This window comes from Mesoplodon densirostris, chromosome 14, assembly GCF_025265405.1.
Source record: "Mesoplodon densirostris isolate mMesDen1 chromosome 14, mMesDen1 primary haplotype, whole genome shotgun sequence".
NCBI classification, from domain to species: domain Eukaryota; kingdom Metazoa; phylum Chordata; class Mammalia; order Artiodactyla; family Ziphiidae; genus Mesoplodon; species Mesoplodon densirostris.
The window spans coordinates 77,837,582-77,861,362 of record NC_082674.1 but is presented as its reverse complement, the minus strand read 5'-3'; the positions used below and the strand labels follow the sequence as shown (position 1 = coordinate 77,861,362).

At 45.5% G+C, this 23,781-nt stretch overlaps 1 protein-coding gene across 2 annotated transcripts in view; it reads right to left on the bottom strand.

Annotated features, from left to right (window-relative positions):
- The window catches only part of TMEM87B (transmembrane protein 87B), a 54,413-nt gene extending 31,029 nt beyond the window's left edge, over positions 1–23,384 (bottom strand). The window contains exons 1-10 of one of the 2 annotated variants that reach the window (XM_060117480.1): positions 23,103–23,384; positions 18,943–19,003; positions 15,116–15,207; positions 13,181–13,315; positions 12,160–12,213; positions 10,671–10,761; positions 8,774–8,835; positions 8,351–8,534; positions 5,164–5,263; positions 697–790 (exon numbers count right to left, since the gene is read on the bottom strand). In XM_060117480.1, coding sequence (XP_059973463.1) covers positions 697–790; positions 5,164–5,263; positions 8,351–8,534; positions 8,774–8,835; positions 10,671–10,761; positions 12,160–12,213; positions 13,181–13,315; positions 15,116–15,207; positions 18,943–19,003; positions 23,103–23,261 — 1,032 coding nt within the window. In that variant the 5' untranslated portion in view covers positions 23,262–23,384. The remainder of the gene's footprint in view (positions 1–696; positions 791–5,163; positions 5,264–8,350; positions 8,535–8,773; positions 8,836–10,670; positions 10,762–12,159; positions 12,214–13,180; positions 13,316–15,115; positions 15,208–18,942; positions 19,004–23,102) is intronic. The other variant, XM_060117481.1, reaches the window with a different exon arrangement.
- Positions 23,385–23,781: the final 397 nt, after the last annotated feature.

Sequence of the window (23,781 nt, the reverse complement as noted above, 5' to 3'; positions counted from 1 at the left end):
AAAAATTACAAGGTTCTCTGAATCAAGTAAAAATATAATAAGCTTCTTAATCACTCAGTCATCAGCCATATTATTAAGGAAAACCGAGAGCTAGAAATGTAGGGGTCTTCACAGATACAAATGTTTGCTCTTCTCTAGAGTAAAGCATTGCTGCCCATGCTGCTAGAGCCGTTTCTCCCCAGAACACTACCTCCTCCTGGTTTTTCCAAGCGTGGAGTCTGCTGAATCCCCCAAATTCTGAGCCCACAAGAGTCAGGGAAAACTTACAACCAAAGGAGACTTTAAAAAGCGATGACACGTAATATCTGTATGCGCACAAAGTAAAATTAACTTGCTCTTCACTTACACGTTTAAACCAAGGGTTAGGAAGAAATGAATGTGTTCCGACTGCATAATGATAAAGATGACCGTTCTTCGTAAAGAACAACCACGAACGTTTCTGAGATGGAGCTAATTCCTAGGATGACGTCAGGTAGTGCCTTCATAACCACATAATTTTAAAAAGTGCTCTCTTTAGCCTTATACTTTCAGGATGTATTGAAAAAGGGAAAGAGTCCACAGGGGGGAAAACAAGCTCAAATTGGGCCTTTATCACAAATTTCCTATTTTTAAAAATTCATCTCAGGAGATAGAAAGTAAAATCATATTTCACAGCAACAACAAAAAAAAGTGCAAGTGGAATGATGTAGTTTTTACCCCAATGACTCTTATCACGCCTTCAGTAGCCGCAAAGATAAAGTAAAGAATCCCCAGTCCGATGACCCGGTGCATGACTGTTCCTAGACGAGGCCTGGTACAAGGAGAAGCAAACAGAACAAAGAGAAAGAAAAAGCAAGGTAAGTAAAACGTATCTGACTACAGTAACTGGCACCATTTCCAACACCGGGGATGTCACTATCCAATCACGTCAGTCCCTTCCTGCCTCGGAGGTACTTTGTTTTGGGAAACAGCATTGTTTCCTGGGAAGAAGGCAGAAACAGGCTCAGGGAAATCTGGCCTCCTTCTCTAGGACTTGAAGCTGTTCTGAGGCCTATGAAGCAACATTTTTGAGGCCAGAGGATCTTGCTGCTGAAATCCAAGCAATATGATTAACATAACCCAGGTACTATGTCTATAGAATGGACGAGAAGAGTGATGAAACCTAGGAAGTAAGTGCCAACTTCTAAGTGTCACAGGCAGAAATAATCATTTCATTCTTTCACTAATAGAAATTGTAAAATGTTCTGAGATGTGTCTTGTCAGCGATAATCCACTGATTCTATGACTTGGGCAGAGAAAGAGCAGGATGTCAGGAGATCGAATCCCACTGCCTTCCTCTCTCAATACTCCCAAACGACAGTCCAAACAGACTTCAGCTTTCATTCTTTGAACTGAAAAGAATTAAAATAACAGTTTTGATTCTTTGAAAGTATAAATGAGTTGAGAACATGAAAAGATGATGATTTTTGCAATTAGTCACTTGAAAATAGAACTGAAATTTCGAGAATTCCCTGGTGGTCCACTGGTTAGGATGTGGTGCTTTCACTGCCGTGGGCCCAAGTTCAATCTCTGGTCGGGGAACTAAGGTCCCTCAGGCCGCACAGTGTGGCCAAAAAAAAAAAAAAAAAAAAAAAAAAAAAACCAACTGAAATTTCATGACACTTGCAAGTCAGAATTTATTGTGAATACGTTTTAACTCAAAAACCCTCTTTTCAGAGTAATTAGAAGAAAAAACTGGTTTTGAAAAAAAATACTTATGATAGTCATTTTAAAACAAATCTAAGTAAAAACTGAACTAATACCCATAGCTCACATTTCAGACAATTTATCTAATTTAGTTAATCTAAATTCTGGTTCACTATAGCCAGCTTACTGGAACCCTGCAACAGCCAGAACTGTTACTGCGCTCGCTTTGTAAGGGTTGAACACAAGTTGACAGCGAAGGGATTCAGTCAAAAAGGGCTGAGCCCTCACCCACCAGCTCAATCTTCTATCCCTTTCTCAGCCACCACCCTCTGCACCCTGGCACCTGACGCTCGTAACTCCAACTGTGAGCTGCCACTGGGACCCAGAGGGTTTTGTGTTCTATATACTGTACTAAGGCCAAAAAACAAAAGAAAGCAAAACAAACGAAAAGAAGGTTTTCTCGCTACAGTCCTGGTAACTGCACCAGTCCAGAGCTCAGAAGCACACGTGCGTGCATTAGTGCACGCTTACTGAGTGCACGCTGTGCGCCGCCCAGTGCACTGGGGCCTCGGGATACAGGACACAATAGAGGGAAGTCACACACAAGTGGGGGGAAGAGACAACAAATGCTAAGAAACACATCAAAAGGGACGAGGGGCTAGAGCGATGGAGGATGGGCACTGATTAGGGTCCCAAAGGGCCATCCTCCCTGGGGGGTGATGGTGAGGCAGAGAATTAAAGGAAGTGAGGGAGCAAACCACGCCTGGGATCCAGAGAAGCTGACAAGCAGAGGCCTTTCCTGCACTGTGAGTCAAGTGTCTGCTGTGTTTTTTTTTTTTTTTTTCGGCACTTGGGCCTCTCACTGTTGTGGCCTCTCCCGTTGCGGAGCACAGGCTCCGGACGCGCAGGCTCAGCGGCCATGGCTCACGGGCCCAGCTGCTCCGCGGCATGTGGGATCCTCCTGGACCGGGGCACGAACCCATGTCCCCTGCATCGGCAGGCGGACTCTCAACCACTGCGCCACCAGGGAAGCCCTGCTGTGTTTAAGGCACAGTGAGGGCAAGAAAACCAGCAGGAGGGAGCAGCGTGTCTGGAGGGAGAGTGGCAGGAGATGAGGTCAGCCATCGGAGAAGCCACAAGATGGAATCTGGTTTTCATTGAGTGAAATGAGCAGGAGAGTAATGAAACTGGAGTTACATTTTAAGAGAATCATCTTGGCTGCTGCTGTGTTTGAAAAGACCGACAGGAGACCAGGGCAGAAGTGGGGAAACCAGTTTGGAGGCTACTGGAGTGTAGTCTCGGCAGGAGAAGGTGGTGGCCTGGACCAGGGTGGTGGCTGTGGAGGGGCGGGACGGGCTCATTCTCGACACGTTTCATCAGTCAGAGCCACAGAACTGGATAGAAAGCCTTGGGGATGCCGGTCACTAGAGCAGAGGTCTGGGGCCTGAGCCCAGGGCCCCGCAACACTGGAGCTCGGGAAGACGAGGGGGCTCCGGCATAGGAGACCCTGAAGGAGCCTCCATGACCGGGCACCTGCACGGGGGCTGAGCGGGGCCCTGCGATTTGGCAAGGAGAGGTCAAGGTGACCTTGACAGGAGCAGTCTCAGTGGAGGAATGGGGCCAAACCTCACAAGGACAGAAAATGAGGCAAGTGGAAGCGGCCAGGTACAGACGACACATCTGAAAGATGCTGCTGCACACAGGGGAGAGGGCCGTCTGGGTTCAAGGGAGGGTTTGCTTCTGAAGAGGACAGAAGTAACAGTGTGCTGATGGGAATGGCCCACCGGAGAGGGAAATTGACGCTATCAGAGAAAACGGGACAGACTGCTGGAACAGCTTCTTTGACAGAGGAGGTAACAGGACCCAGGGCACCAGGGCAGGGCAGGGCTTAACCACACACAGGGATGGTCCACGCCTTACAGGAGCAGAACATGCTGCGTGTGGTCCAGAGGTGGGGAGGATGACACAGACCTGACGGCCGCAATTCCCTCCTGATGGCTTCTAATTCCTCAGTGAGGAAAGAGCCAAGATCAGCTACGATGGAGGAGGGTAGGGAGGTGTGAGCAGAGAGAAGGGGTGAATGGTCTTCCGCAGAGTGAAGAGTCAGAACACAAATGGCAAGGGGATCGAGAACTGCCAGCAGCACTCAGGGCGCCCCTCAAGTTCAGGGTCATGAAGTGAACTGAGCCAGGCAGTGGGGTGGGGTGTTCTTCTCAGGCCGACTCTGCAGCCCCGGCTGAGCCTGCGCAGATGGAGAGCTGGATTGATCAAGGGAGGCTGACAAAGGAAAAGGCGGAGGGCCTCAGGGGTGGCAGGGCTGATCAGTGCCCTGCTGGACCGTGGAAGGCGGTGGGATCAATAGGCCGGAGGCCACACCAGGGACCAAGAGTGCCTACAGCTGACATATTAGAGAAAGTAAACAGGAAACGGGGGAGGCTGAAGAGTGGATTGCCTAAATGTGCCACCATGGAGAGGGTGCAGTTATACACAATAATAAATAAATAATAATCAAGTCTAGAAAATGGCCAGGGGACTCAGTAGTTGAGGGGAGGTGACAGGTAAGAGCGGCAGAGGTGAGGTGAGGTCAGGTTTCTTAAAGGGTCCTCAAACGGATACTGAAATCACAGGGAATCCTGACAACGAAGTGCTGAGGAGAAAGACAATAAAGCAAGTGCTCGGAGCGGTGAGGGATGAGGGGAAACCTGGCAGCTGACAAGGCCTGCAATCAGAAGATGCAGCTGTGGTCCAGTGTGAGGACTTGAGTTTCTGGGAATCACAGGGTCTTAGGGAACAGGCTCTTCCATGTTCATGCCCAGGGACTCAAAGGTAAGAGGGAGAAAAGATCTGCTTGAGAGGGTCCCGAAAGCGGGTCCTCAGGCGACTGCCAGGTTTCAGCCAGAAATTCCACTGAACCTGGTGTTTAATCAGAGCACTCTCTCTTACAATATTGCATACACAATCATGACCCCTAAGTATGCTGTCTAGGAAACAGAAAATGGTCTGAACTTCGAGAATCATTTAAAATTTTCTATTATCCTTATAGTTGATTATTCATCTAACTATAAAGTTACTGGAATTCAAATTCAGGATCTTCATTTGAGAAAAGAATAAAATAGCCAGTGCATGGAAATCTTTTAAAAACACCTCCTTGGGCTTCCCTGGTGGCGCAGTAGTTGAGAGTCCACCTGCCGATGCAGGGGACATGGGTTTGTGCCCCGGTCCGAGAAGATCCCACATGCCGCGGAGCGGCTGGGCCCGTGAGCCATGGCTCCTGAGCCTGCGCGTCCGGAGCCTGTGCTCCGCAACGGGAGAGGCCACAGCAGTGAGAGGCCCGCGTACCGCAAAAAAAACACCAAAAAACAAGACACGCCCTTGCAGGTATTTCCCTCAGGGATCTGTGTTAGGATACTGAGAGGTGTCGGGTCACAGGGGTCATGGCGGAGATGGATGGGATCACAGGATGGGGACGTGGTGTCTTTTCTGGGCCCCAGTACTTACTTGACAATGCCGTATCCCAAGCTCACGATGATCACCAGAAGGCGAGCCAGCGTCCTCTTAATCGCAGATATCAACTCCGCGAAGATCAGTAAACTCTGGGCTGAGGGAAGGAAGGAAAATCATTTGCTCTGGGTCCATCTGGACGCCTGCCGCCAAGAGTCTAAATGTGTACTGTGTCCAGTTATGTCCTGACCTCAGACGAATTAGCCACGTTTAAGTTAAAGGTCATCTAATCCCAGTGATGTCTGAAACCTCAATGAAGGGGATTCTGATGGGCTCTACTGGGCACAGCTTTCTCACGTCCACTGGAAATCTGTCTCCCCGAGCTCCCCTCTGCTCTTATTCTTCTCCTTGAGGCTACAAAGGACTGTAGCCCTTTCCTGTCCTGTAAATGTCTGAAAACCGTAACACCCTCCAGAGCTCTCGTCTCCAGGTTGCCCTCATCACTTACTCATTCACGCTCCTGCCGTGTGGCTATCACAGTAAAAGACACACCATGTTCCCTGCCCTCGTGAAGCCTGTACCCTGGTTGGGACAAGTAAATGGACAGAGCTCAGCAAGTGCTGGAGGTAATGCGGTATCTCCCAGGACTGTGATGAAAGCGACCTCATCCACACGGGGCAGGAAAATCTTCTCATAGGAAGTGACAGCTACACCAGGGTTTGAAGGCTGAGTAGGAGTGAACCGTTTGGAGGAGGGAAAGGGGAAAGCAAAGGAAATGGCACGTGCAAAGGCATGGAGGGAAAGAGAGACAAAGCAAAATATGCTGCAAGAAGTGGAAGTTCGGCATGTCTGCAGCAGAGCGTGTAACGAGGGAGGTCAAGAAAAGAGGCCGGGGCAGAGGCGGGGCCCAATCACCTCAGTTTTAGGCTAGGCCATGAGTCAGGGCTTGTTGCTAAGGGCAGTGGGAAGTCAATGACAGTAAACAAGGGAGTGAAAAAGGAACTGGTAAACTACAGCCCATAGGCCAAATCTGGCCCTACACCTGTTTTGTAAATAAAGTTTTATTGGAACACAGCCATGCCCATTTGTTGTCTGTGGCAGCTTTCATGCTCCAATGACAGTAGTTGGGAAGTTGCAACACAGACTACATGGCTCGCAAAGCCAAAAATATTCACTGTGTAGACTTTGCAGGAAAAGCTTGCTGACCCTTGGAATAAAGTAGATAGCTTTATTTTATCAAGATTGCTCTACTTAATGGCTTGGAGAGGAATAGACTGTAGGTGAGGAAAATGCTCAGGAGTCTATTCCAGAATTTAGCCAAGAGATGATGAGAGTGCTGGCGGTAAAGATGGAGAGGAGAAAGCCATTCAGAAACTAGCTGTGAATCCACCTAATATGCTTGTTTTCAGTTAATGTTTCTCTGCCTTCTCTAGAAGAAACCACAAGAGACCTTGCCCAATACCTTGAAGAAGTGCAGATATACTGAATTTATTACATTTGCCTAACTGCCAATCTAGAAGCACAAAACAAAGAAGTCAATTGACACGACCTATTCTTTTTTTTTTTTTTTGCAGTACGCAGGCCTCTCACTGCTGTGGCCTCTCCCACTGTGGAGCACAGGCTCAGCGGCCATGGCTCACGGGCCCAGCCGCTCCGCGGCATGTGGGATCCTCCCGGACTGGGGCATGAACCTGCGTCCCCTGCATCAGCAGGCGGACTCTCAACCACTGCGCCACCAGGGAAGCCCCCGACACGACCTATTCTTAACATATCCTTGCTGGGTCCTAACAATCACTAAATCATCATTGCTTGATATTTCTGAAGTCTATCCTTCCAGGACCAATGCTAAGCAAAGACAGCCTGGGTTACAGAATTTAGGCTTGGGAAAATCAGAAACATCAGCCCAGGCCCCATGTGGCACCTCTCCTTTCCACAGGACTCCTCAAAGACTAGGACAGCAGTCTGGGGTTTCTCTTCCAAGAGCCTTCTGGTATCATCTCAGAGGGCTTGAAGGCCCTGAGGAAGACAGATGGTCTTTCCTTCTCTTCATGGATCTCAGGCTTTGGCTGCCCCTCACCCAAGTTCACGCCACCCTCTTCTGGACAGAGAGCCCCACCACTGGCAGCAAAGGAGCTGACCCACCTTCTCTGACATTCAAGAATGCTTTAACCTCCAGTCCTACGCAGCAGCTCTGTCCTTCCTTCCTTATCTGGTTTAGGGCAGGCACACACACATACACAGGCACACACGTCACTAAAACTTCTTATAGGGTAATGATACCTCTAACATGCCTCCCTGGATGTTTGTCTTTTCTTTATTGTCTTGTACATGTCTTTTTAAACTTTTTATTTTGGGAAATTACAAACATTCTCCAACACAGAGAAAGTGATATACTGAACTCCCATGTACCCATCACTCAGCTTCCATAATTATCAACATTATGCTAAATTTGTCTCATCTATTTTCCAACTCACCCTCTTTTTTTCCCGGAGTATTTTAAAATAAGGAGCAGATACAACTACACCCTTTGAAAATCTGTACCACGATCATTTGTAACTGAGCACTCAGAAGCACATTCCTGAGGGCTTTCTACCCTTCTGAGCTATCTCCCTTTTGAAGGTTCAGCGACGGAATTAATTGTACCTTTACTTCTCTGGCCCTTTTGAACTCTACCTTCTAGAAGTCTGGGGCACCCGTCTGAGGATGCCCCACTATATGCCCTGCCTGCTTGCCACATTCCACTGTGTAAGCTGGGATGGTATCTCCCACAGTCACATGAAGTTCTTTGTAAAAAGGGTGCAGTCACCATCCATCCTGGCACTACTAACTTTACTCCCTGTGGCCAAATTTTCTTTTCTTCTTTGGAGGGGAAAGGAGAAGAAAGAGGACGGGGGAACAAAAAAAGAGAAATATGTTAAAAGGATTGGCATCACCCGATGTCCCCAGTCCAGAACTTCGTGTTGTTTAAAGCCAGTCACGGGTACCTTAGGAAACAGGAATTTTCTTTTCCCCAGGAGGGAAATAAGGGAAAGTCAGCAAGAAGAAAACAAAATGAAGACAACACACATGCTAGCCTGGATCAGAGTCCTACTCTGATATTCTCTTCTTGGCTTCCCTCCTCTTCATCTATATGGTTGTTCCCAAACCAATGTATGAAGGTGGGCGGGGAGTCCCCACAGCTCTGCTCACAAATGCTAGGAGACCCTTGGGTCATACCATATTCACGGACACAGTCACCACGTACTTGATAACCCAGTGCTGTTGATGTTTTGGTATTCAGCATAAAAAACTGCTTTTTCAAGCATTCCCAGGAAAATAACAGCTGCAATCCAGAACTGGATTCTTAATATATCTTTCCAATAGCAGGCAGACCACATCAGCCAGAGTACGCCATATAAGATATAAACGATACACATCACCATGTAGAACTGTGAGAGGAGAAGCAATTTTAGTCAGTTAAGCCTTTTGATCATTTGAAAATTGACATTTCTACATTCAAGTTTGCAATCCTTTATTTTCCAGTCACCATGGAACCAGAAATAGAGGGTATGTCAAAGTGTTAGCTACTAAGGAATTACCACCACTGAGCTCTTAAAATGTTTAAATGTTCCAATTAGGATACAAAACTCATTTTTTAAAAAAGGAAGAAATGATGAGAGATACTCACAATCATCAGAGGCCAATCTGATGCAGAGATATATCCATGAGGCCCCATCATAGAAAGAGAAACTGGTGAAGGCAGGGTGGGGATAAAGAAATTAAGGCATTAAAATTAACAACCAGTTTTCCTTACGTTTTTCAATGTAAGCTCATATTAAGACTCCAAGAATGCAAACCAAGTTAAATGCTGAATTTTTACCTTTGATTATGTAACTGTATGAAGATATCTTTACGTATTTGTATACATGCTCTTGTAAAGTGTGGGCCAAGTCAGACCTTATGCAGACAGCAAAGTAGTCCTGGTCTGAGATTGGCCCTGGCTGAGTCCCTGACCTAGCTGAGGACTTTGTCTTTCTTAATGTAACTTGGATAAATTACTGAACTCCAGGGACTTCCCTGGTGGTCCAGCAGTTACGACTCCGAGCTCCCAATGCAGGGGGCCTGGGTTCCATCCCTGGTCAGGGAACTAGATCCCGCATGCCACAAGTAAGATCTCACACGCTGCAACTAATGATCCTGCACGGTGCAACGAAGATCCTGCACGCGGCAACCCGGCACAGCCAAATTAATTAGTTGATTAATTTAAAATATTTTTTAAAAATTTACTGAACTCCAGAATCTAGTTTGGCTTGTTGTCCGAGAGCAATAGCAAACAGAGCACCGAATACAGGGCAAGACTTGCAAGGCTTAGCAACTGCGCCCGTTACTAACCAGCAGAAGCTTAAAGCTGCCTGCTGGCGTCAGAGGAAAAGACGCCACAGTTGGGAAGGCAGGGCGCACAGGCTGGGGCGCAGGATGGCAGCAAGGCCCCTCGGCTCCCTGTGTGGCACGGTCTGGGCCCATTACAGCACCTCCAGGGGGAAGGCCTGCTTCACACTCTCCAGAGCAGCCCCCCCACCAGCTTCCCCGTGGAAGACCAGCTCTGGGCCTCCCCTGCGGCCATGCCTGACTCACCTCCCTGCTTTCTCCCTCCTCTCTGGACTAGGTGCCCCTCAGAGACAGAGCCTGGCTTCACTTCTGTGTCCCAGTGGGTGAATCAGGGCAGTCTGCAAATCCCCAGGATCCTCACATGCTGCTTGGCTATTGTCAGCCCAGCAGATACCCAGTCTAGACGATGACCGCTAAAGCAATTCCAGGACCCACGGAAGCATTCGCTCCCTTGAAAACCGCCTCATGTGAGCCCGCTCTCACACTGGGCACCAGGAACTACGGTTTCATGAGGCAAAGAGCATCTACCTTACGGGCAGGCAGGGGAGCTCACAGACCACAGAAGCCACAGTTGCCAGACAAGCTACTTCTATTCCTAGGCTACAAACAGATTCTTTTTTCTTAAACTTTTTAAAGAACAAACATTTTAAACCCCTGATGATGGCCATTTTCAAGAAACAGAATATAATCCACCTCGAGTACGATTAAGGTGTCACCTACCCATTTCTACATGTTAAAAAAAATTTTTTTTAATCTGGAAGGATGGAGAATTTTGTATCCATCTATGAAGTTTAAAACTTTTTAAATTAATCTTTTTTTTTAATTCACCCTTTTATTTTATTTATTTTTTCTTGGCCACACTGGGCGGCTTGTGGGATTCTAGTTCCCCGACCAGGGATTGAACCCTGGCCCTCGGCAGCCGAAGCACAGAGTCCCACCACTGGTCCACCAGGGAACTCCCAAAATTTATCTTAAATTAATTTAAAATTTCCATTCCGTTAAAAAATATATATATTAGAGTTAAGATAAGCATAAAGTTCTAAGTACCCCAAATAAACAGATTATTCATTTTTGTGATTAATAGAAAATCATTTTTGAATAATGTGTTTTAGAAGAGAATGTAGATTTGGGTTAATGACAAAAATACAGAATACAGTAAAAGCAGACAATAAAACATGCATACTGTTTAACTATACCATTCAAATTCCAGCTTGCATCTGTTTTTTCTGTTTTAATAGAAACAATAAAGATATGAAACCCATCTCTCTGTGTTTTGGCTACAACATCCTGAAACAGAAAAAAAAATCCTTCATGTTATTTTTTTTAATTGCTATATAAGATATAGCTAAACTATTGTCCACCATATTTTAAAACAACTTTTAAGAACTGAATTGGGTTACTTTAAAAAAAAACACACACAGATAAAAGGAATGGTGGGCTGTGGAAGGACAGCAGATAGTGGAAGGATTTCCTCCATTTTTTTTTTTTACCACCATCCTCCCAGACCCAAAGGGATGGAGGAGGAAAAAAGCCTTTTCCACTTGCCAATGTTTTCTACTTTTTATATTTCTACAGGTTTCCCCCCTAATGTTACCATTCTATGTTACTACCTTTCAAATAGTTTTTCTAATATCCTAGTATAATCAAGCATTCAGTTATTTATTTATTTATTTAGTTTTACTTTTTGGCCACGCCCTGCAGCATGTGGAATCTTAGTTTCCTGACCAGGGACTGAACCCGCACCGTCTGCACTGGAAGCACGGAGTCTTAACCACTGGACCAACCAGGGAAGTCCCAAGCATTCAGTTTTTAAGTGTGTGTTTTTTTTAATTGAACTGGGGGAGAAAGATGTCCGATAACATTGCTGGAAATGACTCAGATTCGGTGCATAGGCTAAAGTATTTAAATTCCTAAGGCACTCTGTTGCTGGCAGTCCCACTGAGGCCTGAAACTGCCCACTGGGACTGCCTGTGAACCTTGCAGTGCCCCCAGGTAGCTGGACCAAGCTTTTCACACTCTTCCTTCCTGAGTATTTCCTATCCTTCCCTCTCATTTCCTACTCCTCCACCTGTGAGAGTTTGTGCAAAGCAAAGAGGTGGTCCAGCCACTGCAGAGTGAACGCCCTTCCACTATCAGACTACTCTGTAAGATGGCTGGAGAAAACAGTATAAAAGCAGAAGAGTCCCAGTCTAAAGGCAAACATCAAGCTCTTCTAAATCCACTTTCAGTCCTTACACTCAACTCCTTGTAATCCTCTCAACCTCTTAGTCTTCTGACTTTGAGTAATTTCCCCAAATTCCAAATTTCCCCTCCCCCTCGTGCTACATCATGATTTCTATCTATTTCTTTACTTCCTTAATGACGATACAGATCAGCTCACTGCTGTGCGGTCTCAGGTATTTGGCAGCGGAATTTTATTTTTTAAAATAAAGAAAGACTCCATAGAAGTTACTGTTAAATCACACCTTTAAAGAGATTTTTAAACAAAGACAGAACCAAGTATGTACAAAATTCACACAGACATATGTAAGGAGATATACTGTTTTAAATAATGCTTCTTTTTTCTTTCCTAATTCTACTAACCCTACTTTAGATCACTCTCTGAGTATCTGTCCGTCAAAAGATTCTGCTCAGTCTTACTCTAACTTGTATGTATTTGATTTAACGGCAAATAAAATGACTTACCGTTGACCCTTCCTGGTTTGAAACATTACTGGTATTTGTTATTAGTTCTTTATTCTGGAAAAATGAAATAAAATTATTTCATTTTATATTGTTGCATTTCCATAAGGAAAAATAGTTTTAACAATTAAGAAAAAAAATGTGTTGTGAAAAAAGTAAAGATTAAAGCTGAACACCAGAGAACAAATCTCACTGTATCCCAAACATGTGTAACAAAATCCTACTTTTGAAAAATTACTTCCTTAATCAGGGCAGTGGTTACCGTTGGCAGGGAGGGTAGTAGGAACTCAAAGGGAGCTCGAGGTGCTCAAATGCCCTGTTCCTGATCAGGATTCACATGGGTGGGTTCAGGTTGTGAAAATTCATCAAGCCCTACACTGCTGATATGCAAGCTTTGCTGTAAATTTATGTATATTTATTATACCTTGACACAAATTTTTAAAACAACCCTTTAACGTTTTTATTAAAGACATTTTCATTTCAGAATTTACAGGACAAAAAAATCAGTTAAAATGACCCACAGCCTCACTACCCAGAGAGGACCGCTGTTGACATTTTTGAATCTAGTCTTCTAGGCTAGGAGGAGAAAGTGCACAAAGGAGAGTGTTCAAGTGTGTTAAATGCTGGTAAGTCAAGTACACTGACAGACCTTCAGTAGGAGTAACAGACCTAGGGAGCTAACGACATGGAGGTCACTGGTGACCTTGACTAGAGCTGTTCTGATGAGATGATGGGAGCAAAGCCCTGACTGGGGTGGGCAGAAGAGAGACGAGGGATGGAGTGACGGCACATCATGAAAGGATGATGAAAGGATCCTCTTTCAAGGATGCTGCTGCAAAAGGCACAAAGAAATGGAACAATGGTTCCACTTTTTATGTACCGCCACACACACAAAAGAACTAAACCTAATAATTGACATATTAAGCACCTTCCTTTATCAAAATACTGATAAAACAGAAGTTGGTACTTGCATTCACTGGGAGAAACATCAATTCTACGTCAGCATCGCAAGACAGGTACTCACATTCAATGAGGGAAACACCTGTAAATCACTGTCGCAATCTAAGTTTTCAGTTTTTGTTGTCCAACATTCGCTGTTCTTGAAATAATGACCACAGAAGTCTTCACTGACACTAAGTTCATGTTTCTGGGACAGCTCCTATGCAAAGTAAGGTTCTATGTCATCATTTATTTCCACTTAATATCTAAATAATCCCGAAAAGTTATTCAGCTTGGAACACTTGAAACATGCAATAGAACAAAATACCAAAAAAGAAAAAGTTTTGAATATAATTTTCAGCACAATTGAGGTAATCATAACATTTTAGCCATTCTGATGTGCTCAGATACAGTAATACATAATATAAGCATTCTCTTAGAGTCATAAAAGTGATTAAGATGTTACTACAAGGAAATGGTTCACAGAGAAATACAAAATATTTTGTCCTGGGGCTTCTTCCATTTTACTCCAGGTATAAAAGATTTTACAGAGAAAAAGCAGCATTTAATTACAAGGAAAGATAAACCAAACACTTAGTAATAACATAAAGCAAAGACGGCAAACCCAACTGAGTGCAGGGGGAACACTCATTTACACATCAACTAACAATGGGGCTCCTAGATGGATGAATAAAACCGCGCTCCTAATGGCAACTCCCAGGCATGAAGAAGAGGTTAAGAGGCTTCCATTGGCCAAATATGGGACAATTTGAGCAAAATACATAAAAACAGTAATAGATTATAACCCACCCAACAAAGTGAAAATCAATGAGTCCATATTGATAATTGATTGACTGACAGACGAATAAGAGAGAGAAAAAGAGTGCAACCTCATAGTTGAATACTAATAAATGTAGAAGAAAACATGGAATTAGAAAATCATTGTTTAGCAATCATCACAGTGGTAACTGTGCTTTGATTCAGGCAAGAATCAAAGAATGTTAAAACAAGGACTGATGAAGAAACAGGAATTTACACATAAATACAAAAGTATTTCTTCACAAATTATTGTTAACAACAAAGAGAAAAGTAGTAGCTTTACAGTGGAGAAACCTGGCAGAAACATCCTTAACTGATCAAAGTTAACATCACCAAAAATGGGGCAAAACAGTATATTTTCTGGTATGCCTGCCAAAAATATAACCTGAATTTCATCACGAGGAAACGTGAGAAATATTCAAATTGAGGGACATTTTGTAAAAATAAATGGCTTGTACACCTCAAATACATCAATGTCATGTCAGGAACCACCCTCAACACCTCCACCCCCCAAAAAAACCCCTGCAGAAATACAAGGTGATCCTGGATTGGATCCTGTACCAGAAAAAGAAAAGAAAAGAAAAGAAAAGAAAAAAGCTGCTAAAAAGGATGTTGTTGGGACACTGGCAAAGTTTGAATATGGTTTATGAGCTATTATATCAATTAGCATTGTATCATTGTTACATTTCGTAAATCTGATCTCTGTACTGTGTAATCTAAGGGAATATCTTTGTTCTTAGGAAATACACATTGACCTAACCCGGTCTCTTTTTCCTCCTCTCACACTCTCCCCCTCCTGACCTCTTTCTGAGATCTACTTATACTCACTAAATCTACTCATACTCACTGAAGCTCTAGGTTCCCTATTACTAATTTTTTGAATGAAGTGAAACTTTTACATTTCTTCTTTAAGTTGAGTTGGTTTTCATTTGTGCGTGACCCACAGTCCCCTTAGCAATGGTTTCCACAACTCTGATTTAAATATTTACTAACATTTTTCATAAGATACAAGGAAACTAAAAGATCTGTATTCTCAGAAAGCATATACTTTGATATAATTAAGGCATTTATTACCCCTAAGTCCCAAAATCTGTGGCACTTCTCTATTTCTGGCCTCCTCACTTGATAAGCTAATAAATCTTTAAACTCCTAACTTTTCCTTCACAGCTTTAGACACATTTAAAATTTGTGTTTTACTTACTTCCAGGTTAGAATATTCATTGTGACAGGTATGATGTTCCAAAAGCCACACTATGGTAAACTTCACAGGCCCAGAGCAACTGAATGACTTAACTGTTTAGAGAAAGAAAGTCTCATTTTACAACAATAATATATACACTCTGATATAAACTTAAGGTTTCAAGAATGCAATTTAAAATAGACTACTTTGGACTTCCCTGTGGCGCAGTGGTTAAGAATCTGCCTGCCAAGGCAGGGGACACGGGTTTGAGCCCTGGTCCGGGAAGATCCCACATGCTGTGGAGCAACTAAGCCCATGCACCACAACTACTGAGCCCACGTGCCACAACTACTGAAGCCCGCGCGCCTAGAGCCCGTGCTCCACAACAAGAGAAGCCACCGCAATGAGAAGCCAGCGCACCGCAACAAAGAGTAGCCCCTGCTCGCCGCAACTAGAGAAAGCCCGCGTGCAGAAACGAAGGCCCAACGCAGTCAAAAATAAGTTCCTTAAAAAATTAAATACATAAAATAGACAACTTTAAGGAAACAATGAGTAAAGTATTACCTAATTTCTCCAAAACGTCACTGAAAATGAGACAGATAAATTCCTTAAATTAAATTATTACGGTTAACCAAGGCTGAGGCTGGTAGAGTTTCTGGGTCAGAGCACCCAAGAGGCGGGAACTACACAGAGAAAGGGTCAATGAAATCTGCATACAGCTCCTTGGTCTCTGGCTGCATAACAGCCTGCCCGTGCATAGGGACAAGCTGAAAAATTCTCAGAGTTCACATGGGGATGGGAACTAGCCAGAGTCTGCACTAGCCAGAGCGGAAAGGCCTCATTAAACACACCCAGTGTTTGGGAGAGATGCAGAAGAGTCACACCTTAAAAGTGGTGCTAAGTTAGTTCTAGAGTAAAGGCTACTCCTGATCCCTCCTAAAAGAAATTAAAAAGAAAATTGGAAAGGATCGAACTGACCCCAAAGAAACATAACTGTCTGCCAGAACAAAGTGGTTCATGGAATACAACATTCTAGTACTCAAGAATGTAAAATTCACGATATCCACTATCCAAACAAAAATACTAGATATACAAAGTGGGAAAAGTTGACTCATAATCATGACATGAATCAGTCAATTTGACAACGATGTGCACTGTTTTATGTGTCTATTGCAGTTCCATGTGTCTATTGCAGTTCCACAGTGTTAGGATTACTGTAGCTTCATGTTAAGTTCTGAAATCCGAGAGTAAAAGCCCTCCCACTTTGTTCTTTTTTTAAATTGTTTTGGCTATTCTAGGTCCTCTGTATTTGCATATAAGTTTCAGAGACAGCTAGCCAGTTTCTAATAAGTCTGCTTGGATTTTGATTGGGATTAATTGAATTTATAGGTCAATCTGGGGAGAATTGCCAGTATAATGTTATAGATTTATCATAGATTCCCTTTATCAGGTTGAGGACATTTCCTTCTATTTCTAGTTTTCTGAGAGTTTCCATCATGGATAGGTGCTGATTTTTTTCAAATGCTTTTTTGTATATATTGAGATGATTATATGATATATTTATTTTATTCTGTTAATATGGTGAATTACACTGAGAGATTTTCACCAGTGGCTCCACATGACTGCATCTTGAATGGAGTAGCTAAGAGGGGTCACCTTAGCTTTCCTTAGGGAAAGCAAGGCACCTGATCCACCAAACAGCATGGACACATACCCAAGGGACCAATGCTTAACTTTGTAGGCACTAAAAATTGGCTCTGGGACTTCCCGGGTAGCGCAGTGGTTAAGAACCCACCTGCCAATGCAGGGGACACAGTTCCGAGCCCTGGTCTGGGAAGATCCCACATGCCGTGGAGCAACTAATCCCATACGCCACAACTACGGAGCCTGCACTCTAGAGCCCGTGCGCCACAACTACTGAGCCCATGCGTCACAATTACTGAAGCCCGCACGCCTAGAGCCCATGCTCCGCAACAAGAGAAGCCACCGTAATGAGAAGCCCGTGCACCGCAACGAAAAGTAGCCCTCGCTCGCCACAACTAGAGAAAGCCTGGGCGCAGCAACGAAGACCCAATGCAGCCATAAATAAAAAAATTAATAAATTAATTTTTTAAAAAAGTCATTCCTAACAAATATATTTTTAAAATAATAATAATAAAATAAAAATTGGCTCTGTGAGAACTCAGAGACTCAGTTTTATCTTTCACACCACGGATGTAGGTGTGTAAAACAGAATGCCCAATTACTCACTTAAACAGTAACTATAAAGTAGATGATGAGAAGGCTGCTTGGTGAGTATGGCAGCAGAACAAGGAGGCTCAGGTGGGCACTTCATCCACCCCCGCCAGCCACAATGTTAGAGCTACGGTCATAGTTACAGAAAGACCTCTCTCCCATCAGTGCTGGGACACTGCCAGCTTTTACCTGACTAAACCCTCATTTTTTTTTTAAGCTTTTATTCCTAACTCCCTTCTGCTGACTCATTTTTCTTTCTTTAGATATGTTAATAATAAATTGTGGTCTACTTTTAGGCTGATCTCAGACATTACATATTGATTTTTTAAAAAATCAAATTCTGTGTTTCAGTGGTCCATATAACTTTTTATTCCCCCCCCCATGTAATTTTTTTGTCTGCACCAGTGTTTTAAATCTTGTCTAGACAGTGAGACATGAATTTATTAAAGCATTGAGAGGCCAAAATGTTTTCCTCACCCACCTTGGGCTTCAATTTCCTCTTGCCAAGCTCTTTTTTTTTTTTTGCGATACGCGGGCCTCTCACTGTTGTGGCCTCTCCCGTTGCGGAGCACAGGCTCCGGACGCGTAGGCTCAGCGGCCATGGCTCACGGGCCCCGCCGCTCCGCGGCGTGTGGGATCTTCCCGGACCGGGGCACGAACCCGTGTCCCCTGCATCGGCAGGCGGACTCTCAACCACTGCGCCACCAGGGAAGCCCTTGCCAAGCTCTTATCACCACTGATGATCTATATCACGAAGCTGCTTTGAACCGCCTTTGCTTTCTAGCTGATGGCTGGCCTACTTCCGTCAGCAAAGCCCACACACGGCAGAATTCTCCAACAAATGTTCAGAGGATGGTGCGAGAGATAAAAGGGCCACGGCTGTGGGTCCCTCGAAGCCAATTTGCTCTACCCAACAAAAAAACTACTCCTTACCCCAAACTTTAACTCTGGCAACCAACTGACCTAGTCAAGTTACTGGAAACACCTAGAGGGGTTGGTGCACAGTAAATATGATCCAATGTAAACTCATTAAAAATACTGCAAACCTCAAGATCTATGACTTGGTAGTCATGACACACCAGTGTTTACATAGACAACACGGTCCCTAGCAAATATCTTCACTTTCACAAGCTCTAAAATCCTAACTGTTAGTGTCTAATCATTTTTATTTCATACTGTGATCATGTGTATATTTAGAAAATTTTCAGAAACACAAAGCTTTCATCACAATCATGGCATTTCATATAACCATAAAAAGAATTTACTGAATTTTAAAAGGGATTCAGAGTCAAATTTCGGAGGTCAAATACTTTTTTGCTGAAGACTCTTTTATTAGGTTTTAACTATAATTTTTAAAGAACGATAAAGAATGATTCACATTACATATCCTGAGACAGGATCAGAAAAATTCATTCTTGAAAATAACTATGACCCGACTGGAACAAAAGAAACCCTTAAAACGTTAGGATCACTTAAAAACATTTGCCTAGTTTAAAATATATAATATTACAATGTGTTATGTTAGTTTATATCAAATTAATGCATTAGTTTATATTACATGTTGCTCATTTATAATTTGTTATTTTACTGTTATATTAGTTTATTATACTTACCAGAAAACTTGATCTCAGTAGAGTTAAACATAGTTTTCCTAAATATCAAAGGTCCTGATTTCTATAATGAAAAACAAAGAAATACAGAAAGCTCTTGTTAAAAAAATTTCTCTCTACTGTTTAAGAGTATAGTTTTATCCTGGAAAATATATAGTTCTAATCCTTTAACTCCTATGCCTGGAGTGATTATTCTTTAAAAACATAAACCTGGGACTTCCCTGGCAGTCCAGTGGTTAAGACTCCGTGCTTCCACTTCAGGGGGCACAGGTTCAATCCCTGGTCGGGGAACTAAGATCCCACATGCCCCGTGGCTCGGCCAAAAAACAAAAAAAAGGCATTAAAAACATAAATCTGATCACATCACTCACTGGCTTAGAATCTTGCCTCATGTAATCTACTCCCTGCAGTGGATGTGAGGCTCCAGAAGGCTCCTGGGGCCAGCAACACACGGCGGGTGAGTGCCGCTGCCACTGTACGATGACTGCTGTTCAGACAGAGAACCTGTCTGTGCCTCTGCAGCTGCTCTCGTGGTATCAACATAAATGCGCTTCTGATAAAACAACGGACCCTCTCCCTAAGCTATGGTTTACCCCTGTCTCTTTACAAGAGACCAAATCTCACGGCTGCTCACAGGGCCCCGCATCACCGAGGCCTGCCCACCTCGCTTGCACCTTTCTGGCAGGTCCTCAAAAACATGGTACCTCCTTCCTGCCCTCAGGACCTTAGTAGTCAACCTGAAACTTACTTGAAATCCCCTCCCTGTCACTCTCTTCATCTAGTTATTTCCTTCTTACCCCTGAAAGCCCAGTTCAAATATCCCCTTCCTCAGGGTGTCTTCCACTGGGGCCCACACCCGGCCAGGCCCTCCCTTCCATGGTCTGTAAGACCCATTCCTCCCAACCCGTACCACAACCAAAATGAAATCTTACACTAGTTAGTTATTTAATGTCTGCCCTCACCAAGAAAAGAAATCCCATGAGAAGGGATTACGATAAACGGACATGTGGTCAGGAATTAAAGAAAAACACCGACAGGACAAGCAGCTCCTTCTTCATAACCTCTTCTCCCTCCTCAACAGTTTCAACATCAACAAAACTCCGGGCCCAGACCCCTCCTCTGAGCTGCACATCCACATACCCAATTACCTAAAGGTCATGTCCACTGGGATGTCCAGTAGACAGTCCACACTCACCTGCCCTAAACCAGACACCTCCCCTCCGCTCCCCAGCAGCTCTTCCTGCGCTGTCTACCGTGGTTGTAGGCGATGCCACCCCTCGTCATGGATCCTTCCAGCCCCTCACCTCCGTCACCCCATCCCCACGGCACGTCTACTTTATCTCACAGGCACTTCGCAGACTGAGCTCTTTCTCTCCATTCCTGCCACCACTGCCGTAATTCAGACCTACGCTTCTGCAGTAACTGGTACCTCTGCCTCCAGACCGGAGCCTGTAATTCATCCTTTGATGGCAGCCACAGTGATTAGCAGGTACGTCTAAAACCCTTCACTGGCTCTTCCTCATTCATACCCCAAAGCTGCTAGTGGGGCTAATCCAACCTATAAACGGGGTGTGTTAGGCCCACAAGGGGCCTTTAAACTTTTTTTTTTTTTTTTGCAGTACGCGGGCCTCTCACTGCTGTGGCCTCTCCCGTTGCAGAGCACAGGCTCCGGACGCGCAGGCTCAGCGGCCATGGCTCACGGGCCCAGCCACTCCGGGGCACGTGGGATCTTCCCGGACCGGGGCACGAACCCGTGTGCCCTGCATCGGCAGGCGGACTCTCAACCACTGCGCCACCAGGGAAGCCCTAAACATTTTTTTTTTTTGAGTTAGTGGACATAATAAAAATATGGAATCTGACTTCACTTTAAAAAAAGAAAAGGAGACCTGGCGATTCTGTGCCTAGACCGCCCTGTAGCATCCACCAGCTGGAGCCGAACGGCAGCTGCCCTCTTCAGCAGGGGCACGTCATCTGCAGTTCACTGCATTCCCCACCAGTCCCTTCAGTCCCGAACCCAGCTCACTGATATGACTTGCCTCAGTCCCCACAGGTCCTTGAGTTTGAGACCCCTGGCCTCAGGCTTAAGGCCAAGCTCAGGCATGGAAGGAAGGCTTCTGGTGGCCTAAGTCCCCCCTAACACTCCTGCCTTCGGTCAGCAGAAACACTAAGAGTTTCTACACAGCTGCTGTTCCACTCCCCTCCTTCTTCACCAAGGTAACATCTACTCATCTTTTCAGACCCAGCCAGGAACCAACTCCGGAAAGTGGGATTAGGTGACTCCTTTAGTACTCCAGTAATATCCCAAGAACGCCACCATGTATGTAATTACTACCCATGAATCTGCTGTCGCTACCATTGTGTGAGCTTCTTCAGAGAGGGGGCTAAAATTCACCCTTGCAACAGCAATGGCCAGTGTAGTGCATGGCACATGGTAGGCACTCAAACTGTTGACCTTTACAATCAAAAGAACCGTTTCTTGGGACTTCCCTGGTGGTCCAGTGGCTAAGGCTTCACGCTCCCAATGCAGGGGGCCCGGGTTCAATCACTGGTCAGGGAACTAGATCCCTCATGCCACAACTAAGAGTCTCATGCTGCAACTAAGACCCAGCACAGCCAAATAAATGAATATATTTTTTAAACATTAAAAAAAAGAACCATTTCTTGATAGATTTGCAGAACAAATGAAAGAAAACTCCACTTTCCTTTCCTGTTCTGAAGAACAAGTTTTGACAACTTGAAATGGGAAAAAAAAAATCAGCCTGCTCTTTGCAAAGAGCTTTATGGATTGCTACTGTCCTGAATCACACAGGACTAAAGATTACGTGGGACCCAAAGGTAATTTTTTCTTCCTCACGCAGGAAGCAAAGTCATTCTCTCCTCATGGCCTTTGGAATCTCACCATCCAAAGTATACTTGGCAAAGATCTTTACAGATATGGTCAAGGAGTCTGTATGCAGCCGATTCACTTCCAACTTATTCGTTAGTTGATGCTACTGCCTACTCACTACCGAAACAGCATCAAACGGTAAGTGTGGTTCTCTGAGTTTTGCTTTTTACTGTTCTGAGAAATTTAATGAGGAAGACACGCAGGCTCTATCACTGGCGCACAAAATAGGGCACCAACCCAGAAGAATCCTGGAAAAAATGGGTGCACTGGGTCTTAAAGATTCAGAAAGATATGTACTCTCCTTCCTTTACGCAGCTTTTGTGTTATAGGAAGAATTTGTAGCCTCTGGCACTTTCTTTCCGGTTGAGGAAATCAAAATATAAGTTTTGCCTTTAGAATTGGGACATCGTTTCCATACATGTGGAAAATACTCATCTCAAACGGAGCTGGATGAATCCTCTGAATCTAGAAAAGCAGGAGATAAGGCCTCTTCGATTTCCTGTCCCTCTTCAGCAAATCTTTCCAAAATTCTACCTCTGCATTCCTCCCACATCATCTCATGTAACTACTGGATGTCAAGTTCTCAAATGGCCTGCCCTGGAAAGGAAGAGTTTCCACGCACTCATGCCTCTAGATTAGCCTTGCAAATATTCCTTAATTACACATCCTGCCCCCGCCCCCCGCCCACACACACTCCCGGAGCTGTGATGTCAGGAACCCAAGAAGAGGGAAAGAGGGGTGGGGTGACTATTGCATGTTCCCTTCTCATTTAAAGAAAGAAAGAAAGAAAAAGCACAAGCTCTTTCTAAATTTATGTGGAAACTGAAGCCCTGGAAAATCCACCCTGTGGCCACACGGGTGTGGCCCTGTGGCTGCACCCGGGCACGAGGAGAGGTCAAATCCAAAGATGCCGCTGGGAGTGCCGAGGGGTTCAGGGCTCAGGTCTGAATAAACGAGGACCTGATCTAGCCAGAGCAGGTCGGAGCAGAGCGAGGGGCCAGGACTTCGGGAATGGTGATCCTCATGAACAGGGTTCAGAAGGGATAGCAATGCCCCAGCACACAAGCTTGACTGATCCTCCCCACAGCCCAAGTCGGGCCGGAGGAGGGGGCGCTCCCCGCGCCGAGCAGACAAAGAGCCCAGAGAAAGTATCAGGGGACCCGGGGCAGGCCCTGCCAGATCAACAAGCCCGTGACCGGCTCCTGGAGCCCAGAGAGCCCGGGGAGGACTTGCGGGCCCGGGCAGCACCTCGCCTGGGTCCCGACACTCCACTTACGTCATTGATCGTCGCTGCCCAGAGCCCGAGCTCGGGGACGGCGCCCACAGCCGCCGGGCCCCAGCACAGAAGGCAGAGGGCGACTCGCAGCAGCGGGCGCCTGGCGGGAAGGCAGCCGCGGGATGGGAGCCAGACCCCGGCCCAGCTGGTGGCGGCCATCTTGACGCGGAAGCCGCACCTGGCGCTCCGTGACGCCCGCCACGCCCCAGGCCCGCACCTGGTGCAGCTCCGCCCCGGACGGGTTCGGGTCCGGGAAGTGTGGCTGGGGCATGGAGGCGGGGCTCAGGGCCGGCCGGGGCGTGGAGCTAGAGGTGGGGCCAGAGAATGGAAAGGAAGGGGGCGGGCCAGCGGGAGGGGTCCGAGCATAAAGGCGGGGCCAGGCAGGGAGGGGAGCCGGGAGAGGAGGCGAGGGGCGGGGCTCAGGGTTGGGCGGGAGCGTGGAGGCGGGGCCGGGAGGGCGTGGAGGAGATGGGCGGGGCTCAGAGTCAGGCCGTGGGGGGGGGGGGAGGCGGGGCCGGAGGGGAGGCGGGGCTCTAAATCGGGTGCGAGCTGGAAGCGGCTTCAGCCTGAGGCGGGAAGCTGAGGTCCCAGAATTCGCATGGCTCCGGTCGAATGCTTAGTGGGAAATATAGGATGGAGCTACTAGCTAAGGTTTTTCTCTGTGTATTTCCGTTTCTTG